The sequence below is a fragment of the Aedes aegypti genome, chromosome 1 (genome assembly GCF_002204515.2).
Source record: "Aedes aegypti strain LVP_AGWG chromosome 1, AaegL5.0 Primary Assembly, whole genome shotgun sequence".
Taxonomy (NCBI): Eukaryota; Metazoa; Arthropoda; class Insecta; order Diptera; family Culicidae; genus Aedes; species Aedes aegypti.
Window position 1 is genome coordinate 23,629,876 of NC_035107.1, and position 20,260 is coordinate 23,650,135.

General features: G+C 38.7%; 1 protein-coding gene across 5 annotated transcripts in view; it reads right to left on the reverse strand.

The window, feature by feature from the left end:
- The window catches only part of LOC5578387 (mannosyl-oligosaccharide alpha-1,2-mannosidase IA), a 217,026-nt gene that overhangs the window by 25,412 nt on the left and 171,354 nt on the right, over positions 1-20,260 (reverse strand). For 2 of the 5 annotated variants that reach the window (XM_021839164.1, XM_021839162.1), the window contains exon 2: positions 6,091-6,809. The exons of the other annotated variants lie outside the window; for them this stretch is intronic. In XM_021839164.1, coding sequence (XP_021694856.1) covers positions 6,091-6,516 — 426 coding nt within the window. In that variant the 5' untranslated portion in view covers positions 6,517-6,809. The remainder of the gene's footprint in view (positions 1-6,090; positions 6,810-20,260) is intronic. 5 annotated transcript variants of the gene reach the window in all.

Here is a 20,260-nt window from a genome sequence, read left to right on the forward strand (position 1 = left end):
ACCAAAATTGCCACTTTTCGTATCAAAAATAGGAATCATAAATGACAGATGACTAAATCCATGAATAGTACTTATGTTTCCATGAATTTTATTCATGGTTCCTGCATACATGCTTCATGATTTGAGGATTCCAGCTGACATTTTTCTTCGCTTTAAATTGAAAACGTAACGTACAGCCGGCGTTACGGTAAAATGCTTCATGATTTCATGACTTTTGGTCATGGTGTATTTTCATAACATGAAAACACACTTTCCACCCGAAATCATGACTCATTCTCCTTATTTCGAGTGCCGCATTTTTACCCGTGTGGGACAGAGCCAAATCTCAGCTTTGTGTTCTTATGAGCACCTCCACAGTTATTAACTGAGAACTTTTATTGCCAATTGATCATTTTTGCATGTGTATAACGTATTGCCGATATGAATATGCTCTATGCCCAGGGAAATCGAGAAAATTTTCAATCCAATAAAATCTTCGCCCGGTGGAATTCGAACTCACGTCCGTCAGCTTGCTGAATAGCTGCATGTTTACCCCTACAGCTATCTATATAATAAGTTTATGATATCATTATTAGTTTAAAACATTTTATCAAACAAAAAGCTTAAAAACTTACGTCACAATTATTTTGCATATAATTATGTATCGTACGCTGAAAATCATAATGATTCGAAAGATTTTACACACCTAAATATTGCTACACAAAGCAAAGTAATGTAGTAATATTTTTTCTGGGAAATGGTCTTTCTGGGGAATGACTTTCTGGGGAATGGTCCATTCTGGCAAACGGCTTTCTGGCAAATGGTTTTCTGGCAAATGTCATACAACCGTGTGGTTCTAGTATTCTAATTGATGGACTAGATGGACTACGAAAGATACTGGCAATAAAGTAAGGTTGTTTTTTAAATATATGTTTTCCCTGTAAAATGGTATTATGGTTTCGAAGACTAAACAAGAAATTCGCCCTTCTTTTCAGCATAAGCTGTTCTTCAAAGTTTTGTTTGCTTCTCATACAGGGTGTTCGTAAATTATCCGAACAACAAAATATGAGAAAGATGATCTCACATTTAAAACGATAAAAAATCAATGACCGTGTACCTTTTTCAATACATCCATATGTTGACACAAAATAGAATTTCAAATAATTTAGAAATAATTGCTACTTTCTGAGATAGGCAGATTTTAATTTTTCGGAGACGTTATTCCTGAGGGCCGCTAGTCATTTTAGAGATGTTTTTTCCCTGAAATCTGAAATAGATTATTCCAACTGCTTGAAGTAATCTACAGTTCCTTGGCTTCAAGTTAGGCTGGAAATATAAAATGAATCAGTTCAAATCCTGAGAGTTCTATGGACTTTTATCTTCCGTCAAAAAGCTCGAAAAACGGCTCTCTCTAAGACCTTTCAACACTTTTGTCTTGGTTTTACAAATATTTGAAATCGGAAATGTGTGAAACCTACTGCTAAAGAATATAATAGGTCAATGTATTATACCATGCACGAATACTGAAATTATTCCGCTTAATTGCATAGAGCCATGCCTTCAAAGTTTGTACGGATAATTTGCGGACACCCTGTAGACTAATTCATTGAATATTTACGAGATTTCAATATACGTCGCAGCTATTGTATATGATTATATGAAGAATGGAGAATTCTTATTTGCCCCAAACCATATCAAGTAGCGATAGACAATGACTCTTTTTTGAATAGTTTTTCATGTACTGAAATTTAGGCGACCATTATCACTAAAAACCTTTTGGTCTATTTTTACCCAAATGTTGTTCCCTCGAGTATCATTTCCCCGAACGCCAGTTACCCGAATGACACTTTTCCACGCAATCCATTCTCCCGAATGACCTGAAATTAGTATGACTCGTGGTACAGTAATGACCCGATTTGGTCAGCCCCCGATTTTATCTACCCCCGATTTTAGCACCCTTTTTGACCCGATTTTGTCAGCCTAAAATTTATATTTATTTTAATAAGACTAAACACATCAATACTAGCAATATTCGAAGCATAAAGTCAATTATGACCTTGGCCACATTTACACAATTATCTAAAGGTCGAATTTTTGAAATTTTAAATCCTTAATAATTATCTAAGAAACTTATCAATGTTACCTTGGATTACGGTACATAGAAAAATGGAAGTAAAAAAATAATGTTTATATTAACGAAATCATAAAACTAAGTCCTTAAGTAAAAATCAAACTTAAAACCAGTCGAAAAATTTTATCCCGATTTTGTCAACCCTAAATGCAGCATAGGGCTGACAAAATCGGGACATTACTGTATTAGGATAGAACCAACCACCTTCTACCCCCTCCCCACCCCCCTTGAACGACCCTGTGGTTGAAGGACGGCCTCAAAATAGATGCAATTCAAAATAGATAAGAAACATTCTTTAGAGACAGAGTGGTGAACTAGAAAAAAACGATAAAGAAAACAAGAAAAATGTTGTGTTCTGAGAATCTTTAAAGAACCGCTGATCAAAAAAGAAGGGTACATATCATATGAATCGTTCATCACCCTGAAATATACAATTAATTATTATAATTATGAGTGCCAAAACATTTTCGAGGAAATATGCCACTTGAGAAAACGGGGTATTCGGGGAACTGGCATTTGCAGAACTGGTGTTCGGGGAAACGACATTCGGGGTATCGATATTCGGGTGAAAGTAGCACAACCCATTAAAGAGCAAAAATTATCTGGCAGTTGTACGAGAAATTCGGTAGGGTAAGTGTTCCTTTAGTTGTGAGTGTTCCTATAGTTGTGGTAGTGCCGTTTTCACTGATTTTATTACATTAGCCACAGAACTGACACTGCCAATCGACGTATTGGCTTGTTGATACACGGAATAGTTGAAAAGAGCTTCAAATTGCTTTAAAACTGATGAAATATCACTAAAATTGCTAAAACTGTTCTTGCTTGTACCAATAGTTGCGGTAAAGTGTTCCTATGGTGGAGGATCCCATAAGAAAACCACGGATACCGCAACTATAGGAACACAAATTAAAAATATACCGCAGCTAAAGGAACAGTGAACCAATACTGGAGGTATTATTTTTCACTGGCATGCCGTGGATTACTGCGATGAAATATTTTTTCTCATTAAGTCAATGGTCATTACTTCCCGTTGCAACATTAACATGTACATTAATTGTGCTTCTTGAATTTGGGCGGTTAAATGAACTTCAATAGTGCTTAGTACCTCCACTATTGGTACATCTACCCTACAATACAATATTCTGATAAAGAACAGCTCGTGGTAAAAGAAAAGGCAATGCATAACTTCGAGAATTGAAACTAGGAAATACAGCTTAGAATATTGTCTCAAAATCTCATAGGCAAAAATCTCACTAGAGATGTAGAATAACAGTGTAATAATGTCTCCACTCTGTGAACTAACAGAAAGCTTAAAATGAGAAGAACGATATTGTAACCGCACTGTCAGTTAAATTTAGTAGTCTTGGAGATGTGAGAAGTGGCAGAAGTCGAATATTGTGACGACCATCTTTGGATTCCGAGATATTTCACCCTTCATTAATTGATCAAAATCGACAAAAAAATTATTCTGGGGAATGGTACATTCTGGCAAATGGTTTTCTGGTAAATGGTACATTCTGGCGAATGGTTTTCTGGCAGATGTCATTCTGGCGAATGGTTTTCTGGCAAATGTCGCACAATCGTGTTATTGATTACAAGATAAGTAATTAAACTTTCAATCAGAAGCTCAAACCTTATTTGGCGAGGCATGAAAATTATAACACAGACAAACAGACGTAACACTTAGAACACATTCCATGAAAATCCATCGCCCAGTTTACACCATCGTCATCTGGTGAGCATTTTGCACGAAACACTGTTTTGTGCAACAAGACCTGCAGATGGCGGTAGTGTGAAACGTCAAACACGAAGGAAAACTATGCACGCGCCTCTGGTTGTGAGATTGGTAACATAGCGATTTTGAAATGATCGTTAAATGTGTGGTCCATGGAAATTTCTTCAGTGTTACGTCTGTTAGTCTGTGGTTATAAATTTCGAACCGAATGTTATCAAGTTCAATGTTTTGATTCAAACCCAATGTTTAAAACATTTTTTCTGAAATTTCAGTGTATAACTTACTATTTTGACTACTACTAAATTTTCCGCATATACAAAAATACAGAAAATGTTCATTTTGCGTCAGGTGTTCATACTGCCCCCGGTACCCCTACACTGTTGGTGGCAACAGTGCAAATATGGGCTAACTTTTTGTATTATCAATAAACACAACGAGAAGCAGGTTGTTCCATTGTAAAATAAAAATTGCTTAGTTCAAAACTACAAGATTTAAGGTTAAAAAAAAAAGACACTACACGTTAATGCTTCCAGTGAGCTATTCGCCCTTTGAAGGAAGCACCACACTAGACAAGGGACTAGCATGCAACGCACAGTGGCACAGTCGGAAGACAGTCCTCACGAAAAGTTTTCCGGCCTGCAGCGGGAATCGAAACCACACTCCTTGGCACGATGCGGCTAAATGCCTCGGTGACACTAACCGCACGGCTACGAAGCCCACAGGTTAAGTAAGTAAAAGTAAAAAGGTAAGCAAAAATGGTACAAAAGTCAAAACTGAAAAAGCAGTTTTCTCCTTTTAAATCAACAAATCGAAAACAAAAAAATAAAACACACAGCTGTTTCATTTGGCAAATAAAAGAGTTCTTCTTCTTTTTGGCATTACGTCCCAACTGGGACAAAGCCTGCTTCTCAGATTAGTGTTCTTATGAGCACTTCCACAGTTATTAACTGAGAGCTTTCTTTGCCGATTGACCATTTTTTGCATGCGTATATCGTGTGGCAGGTACGAAGATACTCTATGCCCTGGGAATCGAGAAAATTTCCTTTACGAAAAGATCCTCGACCAGCGGGATTCGAACCCACGACCCTCAGCATGGTCATGCTGAATAGCTGCGCGTTTACCGCTACGGCTATCTGGGCCCCAAATAAAAGAGTTATGTGTTTTTATTTTCTTCGATTTGTCTATTTTAACAGAGAAAACTGCTTGTTAAGTTTTTACTTGGGCCTTAAGATATATAATGGATTTGTATTTGACTTTCGCAGTATGATTTGGTAAATCCGAAATTTTCGTGACAAGATTTCATTCACTCGCGATTTTTGCAACTAGCGGCACAAATCCGCGAAACTCGCGACTGTTGTAATAGCCCTGTAGATGTATAGAAACTTTAGAGTATTTATGAAATGGACAGAGAATCATTTAGTTATCATAAGCATAATTTAATTTAACTACATATAATGCTTCTGAATGCTCTAAAATTTAATCAAAATCCGAAAAGGTGAGTTACAGATTCGTATCTCTTCAATGCCACTTTGTATAGAATGACCTATAATGTTATTACTGAGGGCCCAGATAGCCGTAGCGGTAAACGCGCAGCTATTCAGCATGACCATGCTGAGGGTCGTGGGTTCGAATTCCACTGGTCGAGGATCTTTTCGTAAAGCAAATTTTCTCGATTCCCAGGGCATAGAGTATCTTCGTACCTGCCACACGATATACACATGCAAAAAAATGGTCAATCGGCAAAGAAAGCTCTCAGTTAATAACTGTGGAAGTGCTCATAAGAACACTAATCTGAGAAGCAGGCTTTGTCCTAGTTGGGACGTAACGCCAGAAAGAAGAAGATAATGTTATTACTAGCACATATTAATTATTACTCAAGCCATGCTGAAGGTGTCTGGATTCAATTCCATGGGCATAGAGTACCATCATCAAAGTGCCACACGATATACGAATCCAAAAATGGCAACTTTGGCAAAGAAAGCTCTCAGTCAATAACTGTGGAGAGTTGAGAAGCAGGCTCTGCCTTAGTGAGGACGTAATGCCAAGAAGAAGATTAATTATTACTCATGCTGAGATGTTGCATAACACTCGAACAGGAACATGCTTCCGCTCTGCTTGAGCACCTAAAGACGCGAAACAAATATCACATTCTAAGCACTCTGTACCATCACGCGATCGCGTTCACGATCGCCACTCCATCGAAGGTCTCTACAATCTATTCCGCCGTCATCAATATGCCATTTACCTGCTTAACCCTGTCCCGTTTCTCGTGATCCGTCCCGCCGCTCTCGCAATCATCCCCTTCTATCCGGAACCAGCCCGCCGACCGATTGTAGGCCGGCGTATAGCTCACGTTCTGGAACACCGAACTTCGCCAGCTGTACTCTTCCTGGTCTTCATAGTCCACATCCAGCCGGGACCAATGCTGATAGCTATAAAGCGGTCCACCGCCACCCCCGTGCTTACTGAACTCGTCAACGTCCACGATCAAATTATCCGCGACCCCTCCTCCGCCATCCCCCTCGAAGCGATTGAACTTGGTGAAGTCTTCGTATGTCCGATACCGGTCAGTGGCACGATCCTCGTTGGATCGCTTGTGAACGACCAGCGTCACGCCGGTAACGGCCACCACAAAAACCGCTGTCGCGACCCCACTCAAGGCCGGTGCCATAGCACTCCACTCACTCACTCACCCACCTCCCCACCACCACCACCACTACCACTACCGATCCGCACTCTTCACCGGGTTGCGATCGCGAGTTGCTTTGTTTGACGGCGGCGTTCCGAATTCGATTCCAATTCAGTTCTGTGTTTGGTGAACAACAGCTATACCGGCTCTATACCACGGCATCTGCTCGAGAATGCACCACCACCAACCAGCCAGTGCGACGTCGTTTGTACGAGCGGGGGGAGAACATCCAGAGCCACTTGCTACCGCGCGCTCACCGGTGGCAAGGTTGTGGACTTAGATTGGGAAGAAAGACACATTCACCACCTCGTGTAAAAGCAGCAGCACAGGGGCACCATTCACCCCCAGAGAGTTTCGGACGTTTCGCGCGCACACAAAGCACACAGAGAGATTGTTGGAGGGTACGTTTTTTGTGGATCTCAAAAATCGGATTTCGCGGTCGAGATCCGGAACGGGTACGTCAATGGTCATTGATTTTGAATGGGTTTTATCATTGAGATGAAAAACAGTATTTTACCTTTCTCGCCTAACTGGCGGAATCGATCTTTTTGCCTTTAATTACCCACGCTAAAGATCGCCATTAACTGAAATGAATTGCACGAAAAGATAGATTGTTGCTAAGCAAAAAAAAATCTGTTATGGGCTTAAATTGGTTAACAAAACGTGTTTTGTGGCCTCGGTACCGAATTGGATTCCAGTTCGATCAGTGCACATTGGTCCCAAAGCCATATCTAGGAAGACAAAAATGATTGTGCCTAAACCGTCAATTTTAGATATATGGTGTCTTGGGCAAAGTTTCTCCATATTTTTCAGACATTATTTTCAGAGATGTGAAATTAGGGTGGCCCACATGGTTTACGAGATCAGCACATAAACTTTTTTGCTGACGCATTTAGGACTACACAATGTTCTACAATGTTTTAGAACAACCGATTTGGAGCAACTTTGCCGAAGAACCCAAATTTCTATCTCCTAGGGTTCGTGAGTTATGAATTTTTTTAACAAAAAAGTTAGGGTGGTACTGAAAAATCAGTTTTTTCGTGATAACTTTTTATACGATAATTTCTCGCAAAAACTTTGTTCCGAGCACTTTTAGAACTTTTGATTGCGCAACTTTTTGAGTTATCAGAAATTTTCTTCGAAAAAAATGATGTTTTCAAATGCCGATATCTCCGAAAGGCGCAAACGGATTTTCAATCTTTTGTCAGCATTAGAAAGATTATCTTTTGTTCTGTTTTTGGTGAAAAAACTGTGAGGATGTTTTTTGTTTGAAACGATTGACAAAATTTTGAAAATAATATGTTTTTTAACCGAAAATTGTCCATAACTTGAAAAATATTTGAGATAGCTCTTTGGTGCCTTCAGCAAAAATGTGCAAAATTGAAAGTTCTGAAAGTGCTTCATACAAACTATTCATAAGAAATCACTGCTTTAAGATATATTCACCCTAAACCGAATTTTATATGATAAAGAAAGCGAAAAAAGAGATATTTGCTGGAACAACCGGAATAACTGTATGTAAAATCATTTAAAATTGAAAATATATGTAATGAAATAAGATCGATCACAGTAAGCGAAATCTTAGGAGTTACGGAAAGTTAGTTGCTGAAGCAGTTTTTAGGGGGCAGGATCCATCATTGATTTCAGAATTGTCAAAAACAGTTTTTTCATTCCAAATCAAGAAAATTTATAGGAAAATGTGTTCACTGTATTCTTTTCTCCAATCGAAACACAGTGAACACATTTTCATCGAATAATTTTTGTTTTCGAACAGAAAAACTGCTTTTGAAGTTTCAATGATGACGATGATTACGATGACGGCGCGTTGAACGTTAACAGTGATCCAAGGAACATTAATCCATAAACGAAGTCTTGTTATTTCTCGCGACATAATGTTTGTCCCGCTAACCTATGCCGTGGTTGGTTATAAATTGCTACCGCTTCGGCTTGCTAAGCAGAAGGTCATGCGTTCAATACCGGTCCCGTTTATTGTATTATCAACCCTAAACGATAACAAAACGTATACTTTGAAGAATTCCTTCAAATTACCAAAACCTTACTTCCCGTAATATCCTCCCATAGAAATATAGAAGTATCTGCAATTGTTCTATCTGGGCATCCAACTTATCCCATTCAATTCAATCAAATCCAATAAATCTGCCACAACGAATTAGTCAGGGCAGCATTCGCCTGTTGAAGAATGCATGAACCTTGAATTTGAACCAGATATAAATCCCAAATACTTGTCTAAGGTAACGAACCAGAAGGTAGGTCTTGATCACTCGAAAACTGCTTCATCAAATAATTTTCCTTTTTTCAACTTCTCAGATTCCGCTTACTATGATCGATATCAATATATGATAATTCAATTTTAAATGACTTTACATACAGTTATTTCAATTGTTCTAGCAAATATCTCTTTTTTCGCTTTCTTCACCATATAAAATTCGGTTTATGGTGAATATATCTTGAAGCGTTGATTTTTTATGAATATTTTGTATAAAGCACTTTCAGAACTTTCAATTTTGCACATTTTTGCTGAAGGCACCAAAGAGCTATCTCAAATATTTTTCAAGTTATGTACAATTTTCGGTTGAAAAACATATTATTTTCAAAATTTTGTCAATCTTTTCAAACAAAAAACGTCCTCACAGTTTTTTTACCATAAACAGAGAAAAAGATAATCTTTTTAATGCCGACAAAAGATTGAAAATCCGTTTGCGCCTTTCGGAGATATCGGCATTTGAAAACATCATTTTTTTCGAAGAAAATTTCTGATAACTCTGTAACCATAAGAGATAGAACAGTAGTTTCATCGGCAAAAAGTTGCGCAATCAAAAGTTCTAAAAGTGCTCGGAACAAAGTTTTGCGAGAAATTATCGTATAAAAAGTTATCAAGAAAAAACTGATTTTTCAGTACCACCCTAACTTTTTCGATAAAAAAAATCATAACTCGCGAACCATAAGAGATAGAAATTTGGGTTCTTCGGCAAAGTTGCTCCAAATCGGTTGTTCTAAAACATTGTAGAACATTGTGTAGTCCTAAATGCGTCAGCAAAAAAGTTTATGTGCTGATCTCGTAAACCATGTGGGCCACCCTAATTTCACATCTCTGAAAAAAATGTCTAAAAAATATGGAGAAACTTTGCCCAAGACACCATATATCTAAAATTGACGGTTTAGGCACAATCATTTTTGTCTTCCTAGATATGGCTTTGGGACCAATGTGCAGTGATCTTTCAAGGTATGGGATTTTTTTTTGACTTATCTGGCATGATGTTTTCAGAACTTCTACGAGTGTCGACATAGATTCAATGAATTTCGTCTGATAAATTCAACGAATTTCGTCTAAGAGATTCAACGAATCTCGTCTAAAGATTCAACTAATCTCGTCTAAAGATTCAACTAATCTCGTCTAAAGATTTAACTAATCTCGTCGAGAGATTCAACTAATCTTGTCGAGAGATTCAACGAACCTCATCTGAGAGTTTAAATGAACCTCGTCTGAGAGATTCAACTAACCTCGTCGAGAGACTCAACTAATCTCGTCGAGAGATTCAACGAATCTCGACTAAAGATTCAATTAATCTCGTCTAGAGTTTCAATTAATCTCGTCCAGAGTTTCAACGAATCTCGTCAAAAGATTCAATTAATCTCGTCTAAAGATTCAACTAATCTCGTCTAAAGATTTAACTAATCTCGTCTATAAATTCAACTAATCTCGTCGAGAGGTTCAATTAATCTCGTCGAGAGTTTCAACGAATCTCGTCAAAAGATTCAACGAATCTCGTCGAGAGATCCAACTAATCTCGTCAAAAGATTCAACGAATATCATCGAGAAATTCAACGAATCTGGTCGAGAGATCAACGAATCTCATCTAAAGATTCAACTAATCTTGTCGAGAGATTCAACGCATCTCATCTGAGAGTTTAAATGAACCTCATCTGAGATATTCAACGAATCTCGTCGAGAGATTCAACGAATCTCGTCTAAAGATTCAACTAATCTAGTCGAAAAATTATATTAATGTCGTCGAGGAATTTTACAAATAATAGATAGTCTCTGACAACAAGTTTCTCGAGCTTCTGGGATAAGCTTCCAAGCTTCTGGGAGAAGCTTGGTTAGCTTCTGGGAGAAACTTAGTAAGCTTCTGGGAGAAGCTTGGTAAGCTTCTGGGAGATGCTTGGTAAGCTTCTGGGAGTAGCTTGGTTAGCTTCTGGGAGAAGCTTGGGAAGGTTTTCCCAAGCTCCTGATGCAAGCTTCCCAAGCTTCTGGTACAAGCTTTCCAAGCTTTTGAGAAACTACCCAAGCTTCTGGGAGAAGCGATTCTGGAAGAAGCTTACAAAGCTTCTAGGAGAAGCATCCCAAGCTTCAGGGAGAAGTTTCCTAAGCTTTTGGGAGAAGATTCCTAAGCTTCCCAAACTTCTGGGAGAAGCTTCCCAAACTTCTAGGAGAATTTTCTCAAGCTTCTGGGAAAAGCTTCCCAAGACTCTGGGAGAAGCTTCCCAAGCTTCTGTGAAAAGCGTTCCAAAACTACTGGGAGAAGCTTCCCAAGCTTCAATGAGAAGCTTCGTAAGCTTCTGCGAGAAACTTCCCAAGCTTCTGGGAGAAGCTTCCCAAAATGCTGGTAAAAGCTTTCCACACTTCTGGGAGAAGCTTTCCAAATTTCTGAAAGAAGCTTCCCAAGCTTTTGGGGAAAGCTTTCCAAGTGCTGGGAGAAGCTTCCTAAGCTTCTGGGAGAATTTTCCCAAGCTTCTAGAGAGAAGCTTTCGAAGCTTCTAGTGAGAAGCTTCCCAAGCTTCTAGAGAGAAACTACCTGAACTTCTGGGAGAAGTCTCCCAAGATCCTGGGAGAAGTTTCCCAAGATCCTGGGAGAAGTTTCCCAAACCCAATCTTCGGGGTGAAGCTTTCGAAGCATTTGGGAGAAGCTTCCCAAGCTTCTAGGAGAAGCTTCCCAAGCTTCTAGGAGAAGCTTCCCAAGCTTCTGGAAGAAGCTTCCTAAGCTTTTGGAAGCAGCTTCTCAAGCTTCTGAGAGAAGCTTCTCAGGCTTGTGGTACGAGCTTCCCAAGCTTCAGTGAGAAGCTTCGTAAGCTTCAAGGAGAAACTTCCCAAGGTTCTGTGAGAAGCTTTCCAAGCTGCTGGGAAAAGCTTTCCGAACTTCTTAAAGAAGTTCTGGGAGAAGCTTTGCAAGCTTCTGGAAGAATCTTCCCAAGCTTCTAGAGAGAAGCTTCTCAAGCTTCTAGAGAGAAACTACCCGAAATTCTGGGAGAAGTTTCTCAATCTTCTGGGAGAAGTTTCCCAACCTTCGGGTTGAAGCTTCCCAAGCTTCTAGGAAAAGCTTCCGAAGCTTTTGAGAGAAGCTTCCCAAGTTTCTGGGAGAAGCTTCCCAAGCTTCTGGAAAAAGCTTCCCGAGCTTCTGGAAGAAATTTCTCAAGATTCTAATAGAAGCTTCCCAATCTTCTGGGTGAAGATTCCCAAGCTTTTGGGAGAAGCTTCCCAAGCTTTTGGGAGAAGCTTCCCAAGCTTCCGGGTGAAGCTTTGCAAGCTTCTGGGTGAAGCATTCCAAGCTTCTGAGAGAAGCTTCCCAGGTTTCTGAGAGAGGCTTCCCAAGCCTCGAAGCCAAGGACTCAAATGGTATTCACCATCTTCCTAGAGTAATCGCAAGAACCTAATGGAGAGTTATCGTAAAAACCTAATAGAGAGCTAACAAGGAACCCGCTGGGGACGGGTCTGGTGTAGTGGTTAGAAGTCACGCCTCTCACGCCGAGGACCTGGGATCGAATCCCATTCCCGAGATAGTCACTTATGCGTAAAGGTTGACGACTTCCTTCGAAACGTAAGTAAAGCCGTTGGTCCCGAGATGGACTAGCTCAGGGCTAAACATTTCGTTAACAAAGACATAAAAAAGGAATACGCTAAGAATTTCAGGAATAATTTAAGTGTGTTATTATTCCTGAATTTCTCTTAGATCTCCATCAAATCATTTTGAGATCTCTCTGAGATCTTTATCAGATCTCTCTGAAATCTTTATTGGATCTCTCTGATACCTTTTTGAGATCTCTCTGAGATCTTTATCAGATCTTTCTGAGATTCTTGACAGATCTCTCCGAGATCTTCATCAGTTCTCTCTGAAATCTTCATCAGATATCTTTCAGATCTTCATCAGAGATCCTTGTCAGATCTCTCTGAGATCTTCATCAGATCTCCCTAAAATCTTTATCACATCTCTCTGAGATCTTCATCAGATCTCTCAGAGATCTTCATCAGATCTCTCTGTGTTATCAAATCTCTCTGAGATCTTTATCAGATCTTTATAGATCTCTATGAGACCATCATCAAATCTGTCTTAGATCTTCTTCAGAACACTCTGAGATCCTAATCAGATCTCTCTGAGATCTTTTTCGTATCTCTCTGGGTTCCTTATCAGATCACTCTGAGATGTTTATCAGATCTCTCTGAGATCTTTATCAGAATTCTCTGAGATCTTCATCAGATCTCTCTGATATCTTCATCGGTTGTGCTACTTTTCCCCGAATGTCGTTTCCCCGAACGCCTTCATCAGATCTCTCAGAGATCTTCATCAGATCTCTCAGAGATCTTCATCAGATCTCTCAGAGATCTTCATCAAATCTCTCTATGTTATCAAATCTCTCTGAGATCTTTATCAGATCATTATAGATCTCTATGAGACCATCATCAAATCTGTCTTAGATCTTCTTCAGAACACTCTGAGATCCGTATCAGATCTCTCTGAGATCTTTTTCGTATCTCTCTGGGATCCTTATCAGATCACTCTGAGATGTTTATCAGATCTCACTGAAATCTTCATCAGAACTCTCTGAGGTATTTATAGAATCTCTTTGAGATCTCCATCAGAACTCTTTTAGATTTCTATCAAAACTCTCTGAGATTTCCATCAGATTTTTCTTAGATATCCTTCAAATAATTTTGAGACATTTATCAGATCTCTGAGGTCTTTATCAGATATCTCTGAGACCTTCATCAGATCTCTCAGAGATCTTCATCAGATCTCTCAGAGATCTTCATCAGATCTCTCAGAGATCTTCATCAGATCTCTCTGTGTTATCAAATCTCTCTGAGATCTTTATCAGATCTTTATAGATCTCTATGAGACCATCATCAAATCTGTCTTAGATCTTCTTCAGAACACTCTGAGATCCTAATCAGATCTCTCTGAGATCTTTTTCGTATCTCTCTGGGTTCCTTATCAGATCACTCTGAGATGTTTATCAGATCTCTCTGAGATCTTTATCAGAATTCTCTGAGATCTTCATCAGATCTCTCTGATATCTTCATCGGTTGTGCTACTTTTCCCCGAATGTCGTTTCCCCGAACGCCTTCATCAGATCTCTCAGAGATCTTCATCAGATCTCTCAGAGATCTTCATCAGATCTCTCAGAGATCTTCATCAAATCTCTCTGTGTTATCAAATCTCTCTGAGATCTTTATCAGATCTTTATAGATCTCTATGAGACCATCATCAAATCTGTCTTAGATCTTCTTCAGAACACTCTGAGATCTTCATCAGATCTCTCTGATATCTTCATCGGTTGTGCTACTTTTCCCCGAATGTCGTTTCCCCGAACGCCTTCATCAGATCTCTCAGAGATCTTCATCAGATCTCTCAGAGATCTTCATCAGATCTCTCAGAGATCTTCATCAAATCTCTCTATGTTATCAAATCTCTCTGAGATCTTTATCAGATCATTATAGATCTCTATGAGACCATCATCAAATCTGTCTTAGATCTTCTTCAGAACACTCTGAGATCCGTATCAGATCTCTCTGAGATCTTTTTCGTATCTCTCTGGGATCCTTATCAGATCACTCTGAGATGTTTATCAGATCTCACTGAAATCTTCATCAGAACTCTCTGAGGTATTTATAGAATCTCTTTGAGATCTCCATCAGAACTCTTTTAGATTTCTATCAAAACTCTCTGAGATTTCCATCAGATTTTTCTTAGATATCCTTCAAATAATTTTGAGACATTTATCAGATCTCTGAGGTCTTTATCAGATATCTCTGAGACCTTCATCAGATCTCTCAGAGATCTTCATCAGATCTCTCAGAGATCTTCATCAGATCTCTCAGAGATCTTCATCAGATCTCTCAGAGATCTTCATCAGATCTCTCTGTGTTATCAAATCTCTCTGAGATCTTTATCAGATCTTTATAGATCTCTATGAGACCATCATCAAATCTGTCTTAGATCTTCTTCAGAACACTCTGAGATCCGTATCAGATCTCTCTGAGATCTTTTTCGTATCTCTCTGGGATCCTTATCAGATCACTCTGAGATGTTTATCAGATCTCTCTGATATCTTCATCGGTTGTGCTACTTTTCCCCGAATGTCGTTTCCCCGAACGCCAGTTCCCCGAATATCCCGTTTCCCCGAATAACCCACTTCCCGAAAAGTTTTTGGAACTCACAATTGTCATATATTTATACATTTCATGGCGATGAACGTACTGGTCATCTGAAATGCATCCTTCTTTATTTGATTAGCAGTTCTTACGAGTTTTACCGTCCTCAGCATTTTTGGCAACATGTGTATAGCCAAGAATGACCAAATATCTCCTTCTTTTGATTGCTTATCGTTCTCTCTAATTCATCATCCTGCCACTGAAAACTATTTTTCCGCCTATTTGCACTGTTCCACTTTTCGGGGGAACGGGTCATTCGGAGAAAAGTAGCACAATTATCTCCATCATATCTCTTTGAGATTTTTATCAAACCTCTTTGAGATCTTCATCAGATCTCTTTGAGATCTTTAACAGATCTTTCTGAAATCTTCATGAGTTCTCTATGATCTGAGCTGATCTGAAATCTGCATCAGATCCCTCTGAGATCGTTATCAGATCTCTCTGAGATCTTCATCAAATCTGTCTGCGGTTTTCTTCAGATCACTCTGAGATCCTTATCAGATCTCTCTGAGATCTTTATCAGCGCTCTGAGTTCTTTATCAGATCACACTAAGATCTTTATCATCTGGCATCTTGAAATACAGATATATACTAAAAAAATCATCAAGAACTTCGTCACAATTTCAATGGTCACGTCTGAAATCCTCAAAAACCTTGTAGAGGAATCTGTCAAGAATCACTTTAAAGCCTCGTCGTGCTAGGGGCCAGATTTTGTAGCACCTTGCGACAAAACTGCCGTGATTTGTGAATCTGAGAATGGCCGATTTTTTTGAAAGGAACCATCTAAGAGTATTGTCAGGAAACCTGACATAATTCAAATGAAGAATTAACTAGAACATGGAAATTACAAAGAAATTCGCACAAAAACTGTCACTAATTAAGTACATAGCTGCCTAATGCAATTCATTGATATCCTTCCAACAAATTGAAAAATATTTGACTGTTTTACCTCAAATTCATTGCAGCTTAATCTTTACAAATGAATATAAGAACGCCTCTGTAATTACAAATAATTACTCAGAATTGGCATTCCCAAAAAAATGTGTTCAGATCACATTGCTTGAATGATAGTTGAAACCTTGTAGCTTCAGTCAGAATTCTCAAGATTTTTCTCTGCGGACTTTGAGAACGTGGATAAAGCTTTGTGATAGTGTTTTTCTCTGTAAGAATCTTCTAAGTAGTCCGATCCAACAGATGTCAGAAAGAGACTCACACTGCTTATAATACAGCAGGGTGCATGCTACCTTCGAGATTATTAATAAGGTTTTAGAGGACAATTCTATTTGAAATTTGGAATTTGTATTGGAAATATTAAACTTTTGTTATAGCTTTGTCTATTTGAAATTCTGCTCCGTTAGAGCATGCCTTTCAACGAACGTCTACGTTAGTTTTGAAACTTCTATAAAAATCCATAAGAATACGCCAACAATTTTTTAAAATTTGAAAATTTCTACCGCCAGTGTGTGATTGAATCGAGAAGTATCTTCGGCCATAATGTGTCTATTGAACTTCTTCAAATTTTGCTACTATCTTGGGAGTTCAACTAAGTGATTAGGTGTTAAATTTAAATAAATGAAAATTATATTACAGGTGTACCATGATATAGTGGACACCGAATGTCGTGCACTGGCTTGTGCTGATGTCGTGTATGTCCGAGAATCTCATGCTTGAGTTTTTCATGCAAAATCACTCAATCACACTCAAGCCGTCAAAAATGATTCAGTAGTAAAGCCCGTCAAGAAATCGTGAAAACCGAATGTTGTTGTTTATGTAGAGAGAATTTCTATTATTTTACAAGACTGACAAGAAATCATTGCTTTGTGTGAGTAAACTGTGGAATACGAAACAGATGAGCCAACTCATCCATGATTTTTGACTGCTGAATTGCGTGATTGGCACGCTTTGCTTAACAATTTTGCTTAACCAATGTGATCCGCGGATTTATAAGATTCTGTTCCTACAATGTGAATTCAATAAACTGAAGAGGCTATAGAATTCCACCGGTTATCGGCTTTATTTACAAAATCAATATCACCTTCATGGATGGACGGACAGCCTTGAATTGTTGCCCACTACAAGAACGGAAAACTACTATCGTTCTTATTTCCCTGTTCTGGTGTCTCCAGTATTCTCAGTCCGAAAAGGAATCCCATCCATAAACATTTTACAACCGGAAGAAAATAAAAGCAATAAAATTAAGATTCTAAATTTGAGTCGAATCAATAAGTGACCTTTTGACGCAAGTTGATAAATTTAGAAAGAAGTTCGCAATCCATTTATTTTTGCAAAACCGCCGAACAAGTTTTGGCTTTCGACCCATTTCAAAATGCAGGTATCACTTCGTTTTCGATTGAGCCATAATCCATCTGCCGCAGTCGACGTGAAATACCCCTCAAAATTGATTTGCATTCATTAACATTTGCGACTCGTTTGATCGTCTAGCTCTATAGCTGATGCTGTAGAGGCATTGGCTAGTTTACCCAGGCCGATAACCTATCATTCTATTAGATTCAGCTCGGGTTTCGATTCGATCTTACATAATGATTCTGTGATGTGATCAAGTGTGAGATCTCCGATTGATGGCACCACAATGACGCAGCACGTCTGGTCTGTTAGAGGAGCTAGCTACTCAGCGTTTGAGCACTGTAGTACGGAATATCATAACAAGCCAGTTATGTAAACCATTGTTTCCGTAGTTGCTCATTGATGTTTAATCGATCGAGGGAAAAGGCAGCGATCTAGTTTACGAACCAACATTGTAGTTATGGATATACCTCATAGTATCTCAATTAACAAGAGTATTGCAGTTTCGCTTGCTGGGAAATTTATTATGTGATTTGAGAAAAGCAATACTGAATGATTATTACAGCATTACCTAAGTATTTTGATTAATAATTTTTTAAGTCGATTTTTTAGAAACATTTAATTATTTTTCATGATGATACACTAGTGAACGTTTGGTACGATTTCTGAAAATCTCTTGAAGCATTTGTTCTATGAAATATGGCTAGATTCCTGATTGGACTTTTTGGTTCTTGGTGGTTTTGCAGGGGCGAGTAATGGCGCTTAAGCCTAGTCTCTATTGGCATGACACACGGGAGAAATACCTGTGTCTCATCTCAGAAAGTGAACCACAAACAACAATAGAGTGCCCATTAACATTCATAGCTTCGCCACTCTTAACGATGTTGTCTATCTATCTACAGTCAGTGACAAAAAAGAGCAACCAAATGCTGTTTTTCCATACAAAATACCCAAGCTTGGGGATCTGTATCTCAGCTTCTGGTAGTCCGTATTTGCTAAAATTTGGATGACGAACTACAAATAACCTGAAGTTTTGTGTATACTGAGCTCACTAAATTTCAGTAATTTTCCGAGAAGTTTCAGAGGGTTGGTCAAAGAGAAATGTATTATGTCCAAATATGAGCTCAGTAGATTGAAAAAAAAACCCCACTGCCGAAGTGAATCAAAAATAGCACCAAGAATAGGATCCAAGAATAAGATTCAGCTTCCTGTTTGTACTTATGGCACGAACATTTACTGAAAATTGAGATGACAGAATTTGTTGATATAACTTTCAACAGCTTTTCAGTACAATTAAGAAGAACACTGCCCATAACTGCATATTTGTAACATTCGACAAAAGTAGGCATTGAGTAAATGGAACACCAAGTGTGCATTTTATGCCAATATGGGAAGATACGGAAATTTCTAAAAATTACCACGTACTCAAAAAAGCTTATTTGAGGCTGAAAATTTGTACAGCTCATATCGTATATTGGTTGAATAGTCAGAAAATAATTCTGATAGAAATTCCTTTGCCACTACATTACGAGGCTCATGCATAATCTCAATGTGACTGTTATGCGGTTACAATTACCAATGTGACAAAACAACTTGGTATTTTTTTCGAATTTTCTAGAACAAAATCACAGATTTTAATAAGTTGGTCGAAAGTATACATCATTTGATGGCTCTTCACGGTGTTAACTCGAAATTGTCAAAAATATCGAATGTGACTGATATGCAGTTATGGGCAGAACAGCCAATGATAAAAAAGAAAGGTGAATCTCCTATGAAGCAAATATGTCCTTTTATAAATTAGTTCTAAAGACCAGCTCAATACTCAAAGAAGAGAAAATCTTCAACAGAATGTTAAAAATAGAATTGCCTCTAATGGGTGTTATAAAAAAGTCTGAAAGATGATCATCATAACATTGGAAAAAAAATGTAATTTTTCGGATTTCACACGCCTAAGTATTGCTATGTGAAGCTTAGCAATGAAGTAATATTATTTTCTGGGGAATGGTTTCTCTGGCAAATGTCATACAACCATTACAACCATGATCCTTATAAGAAGGATTCTGGATGGATAACTGGCCGGACCCCTGGAAGATTTCTGACGAATTTCTTGGCAGATACCTTCTCCTAAATCATTTATATTGTTTTAGCAATTTAACTGATCCTTTACAAACTTGATGATGGTTTTTGGGTGAATTCACGCCTTGTTCCTTGGCATATTTCGAACCTGGTCATTTTTTCAAACCATGAAATTGCAGAAGAAATATTTGGTAAATTCTTGAAATGAATTTTCTCTGAGATTCTTTTAGATGCTCAGGGAGCTACTCTTAAAAGCTTAAAAATCTTGGCGATATTTTTCATTTTTTTCCATATTGGAAAACGTATTTACTAGAATCTCGTAATTTTTTTTTCTTCCAGAAGCTCAGGTGAATCCTTCCAACAGGCCAGGAAGATTCTACCGTAAGCAAAAATCATTCTAGAACGTCTCAGAAACTTGGAAAGCTTGTCTCAGAAGCTTGGGAAACTTCTCTTCGAAGCTGGAAAGCGTCTCCCAGAAGTTAGGAAAATTAGGAAAGAAGCTTGGGAGGCTTTTCCAAGAAGCTGGGGATGCTCCTCCCAGAAGCTTGGGAGGCTTCTCCAAGAAGCTTGAGAAGCCGCTCCCAGGAACTTGGGAAGCTTCTCCCAGGATCTTGGGAAGCTTCTCCCAGAAACTTGGGAAGCTTCTCCCAGAAGCTTAAGGAACTTCTCTCAGAAGCTTAGGAAACTTCTCCCAGAAGCTTGGGAATCTTCTCCCAGAAGCTTGGAAAGCTTCTCCCAGGAGCTTGGGAAGCTTTTCCCAGGAGCTTGGGAAGCTTCTCCCAGAAGCTTGGGAAGCTTCTCCCAGAAGCTTGGGAAGCTTCTCCCAGAAGCTTGGGAAGCTTCTCCCAGAAGCTTGGGAAGCTTCTCCCAGAAGCTTGGGAAGCTTCTCCCAGAAGC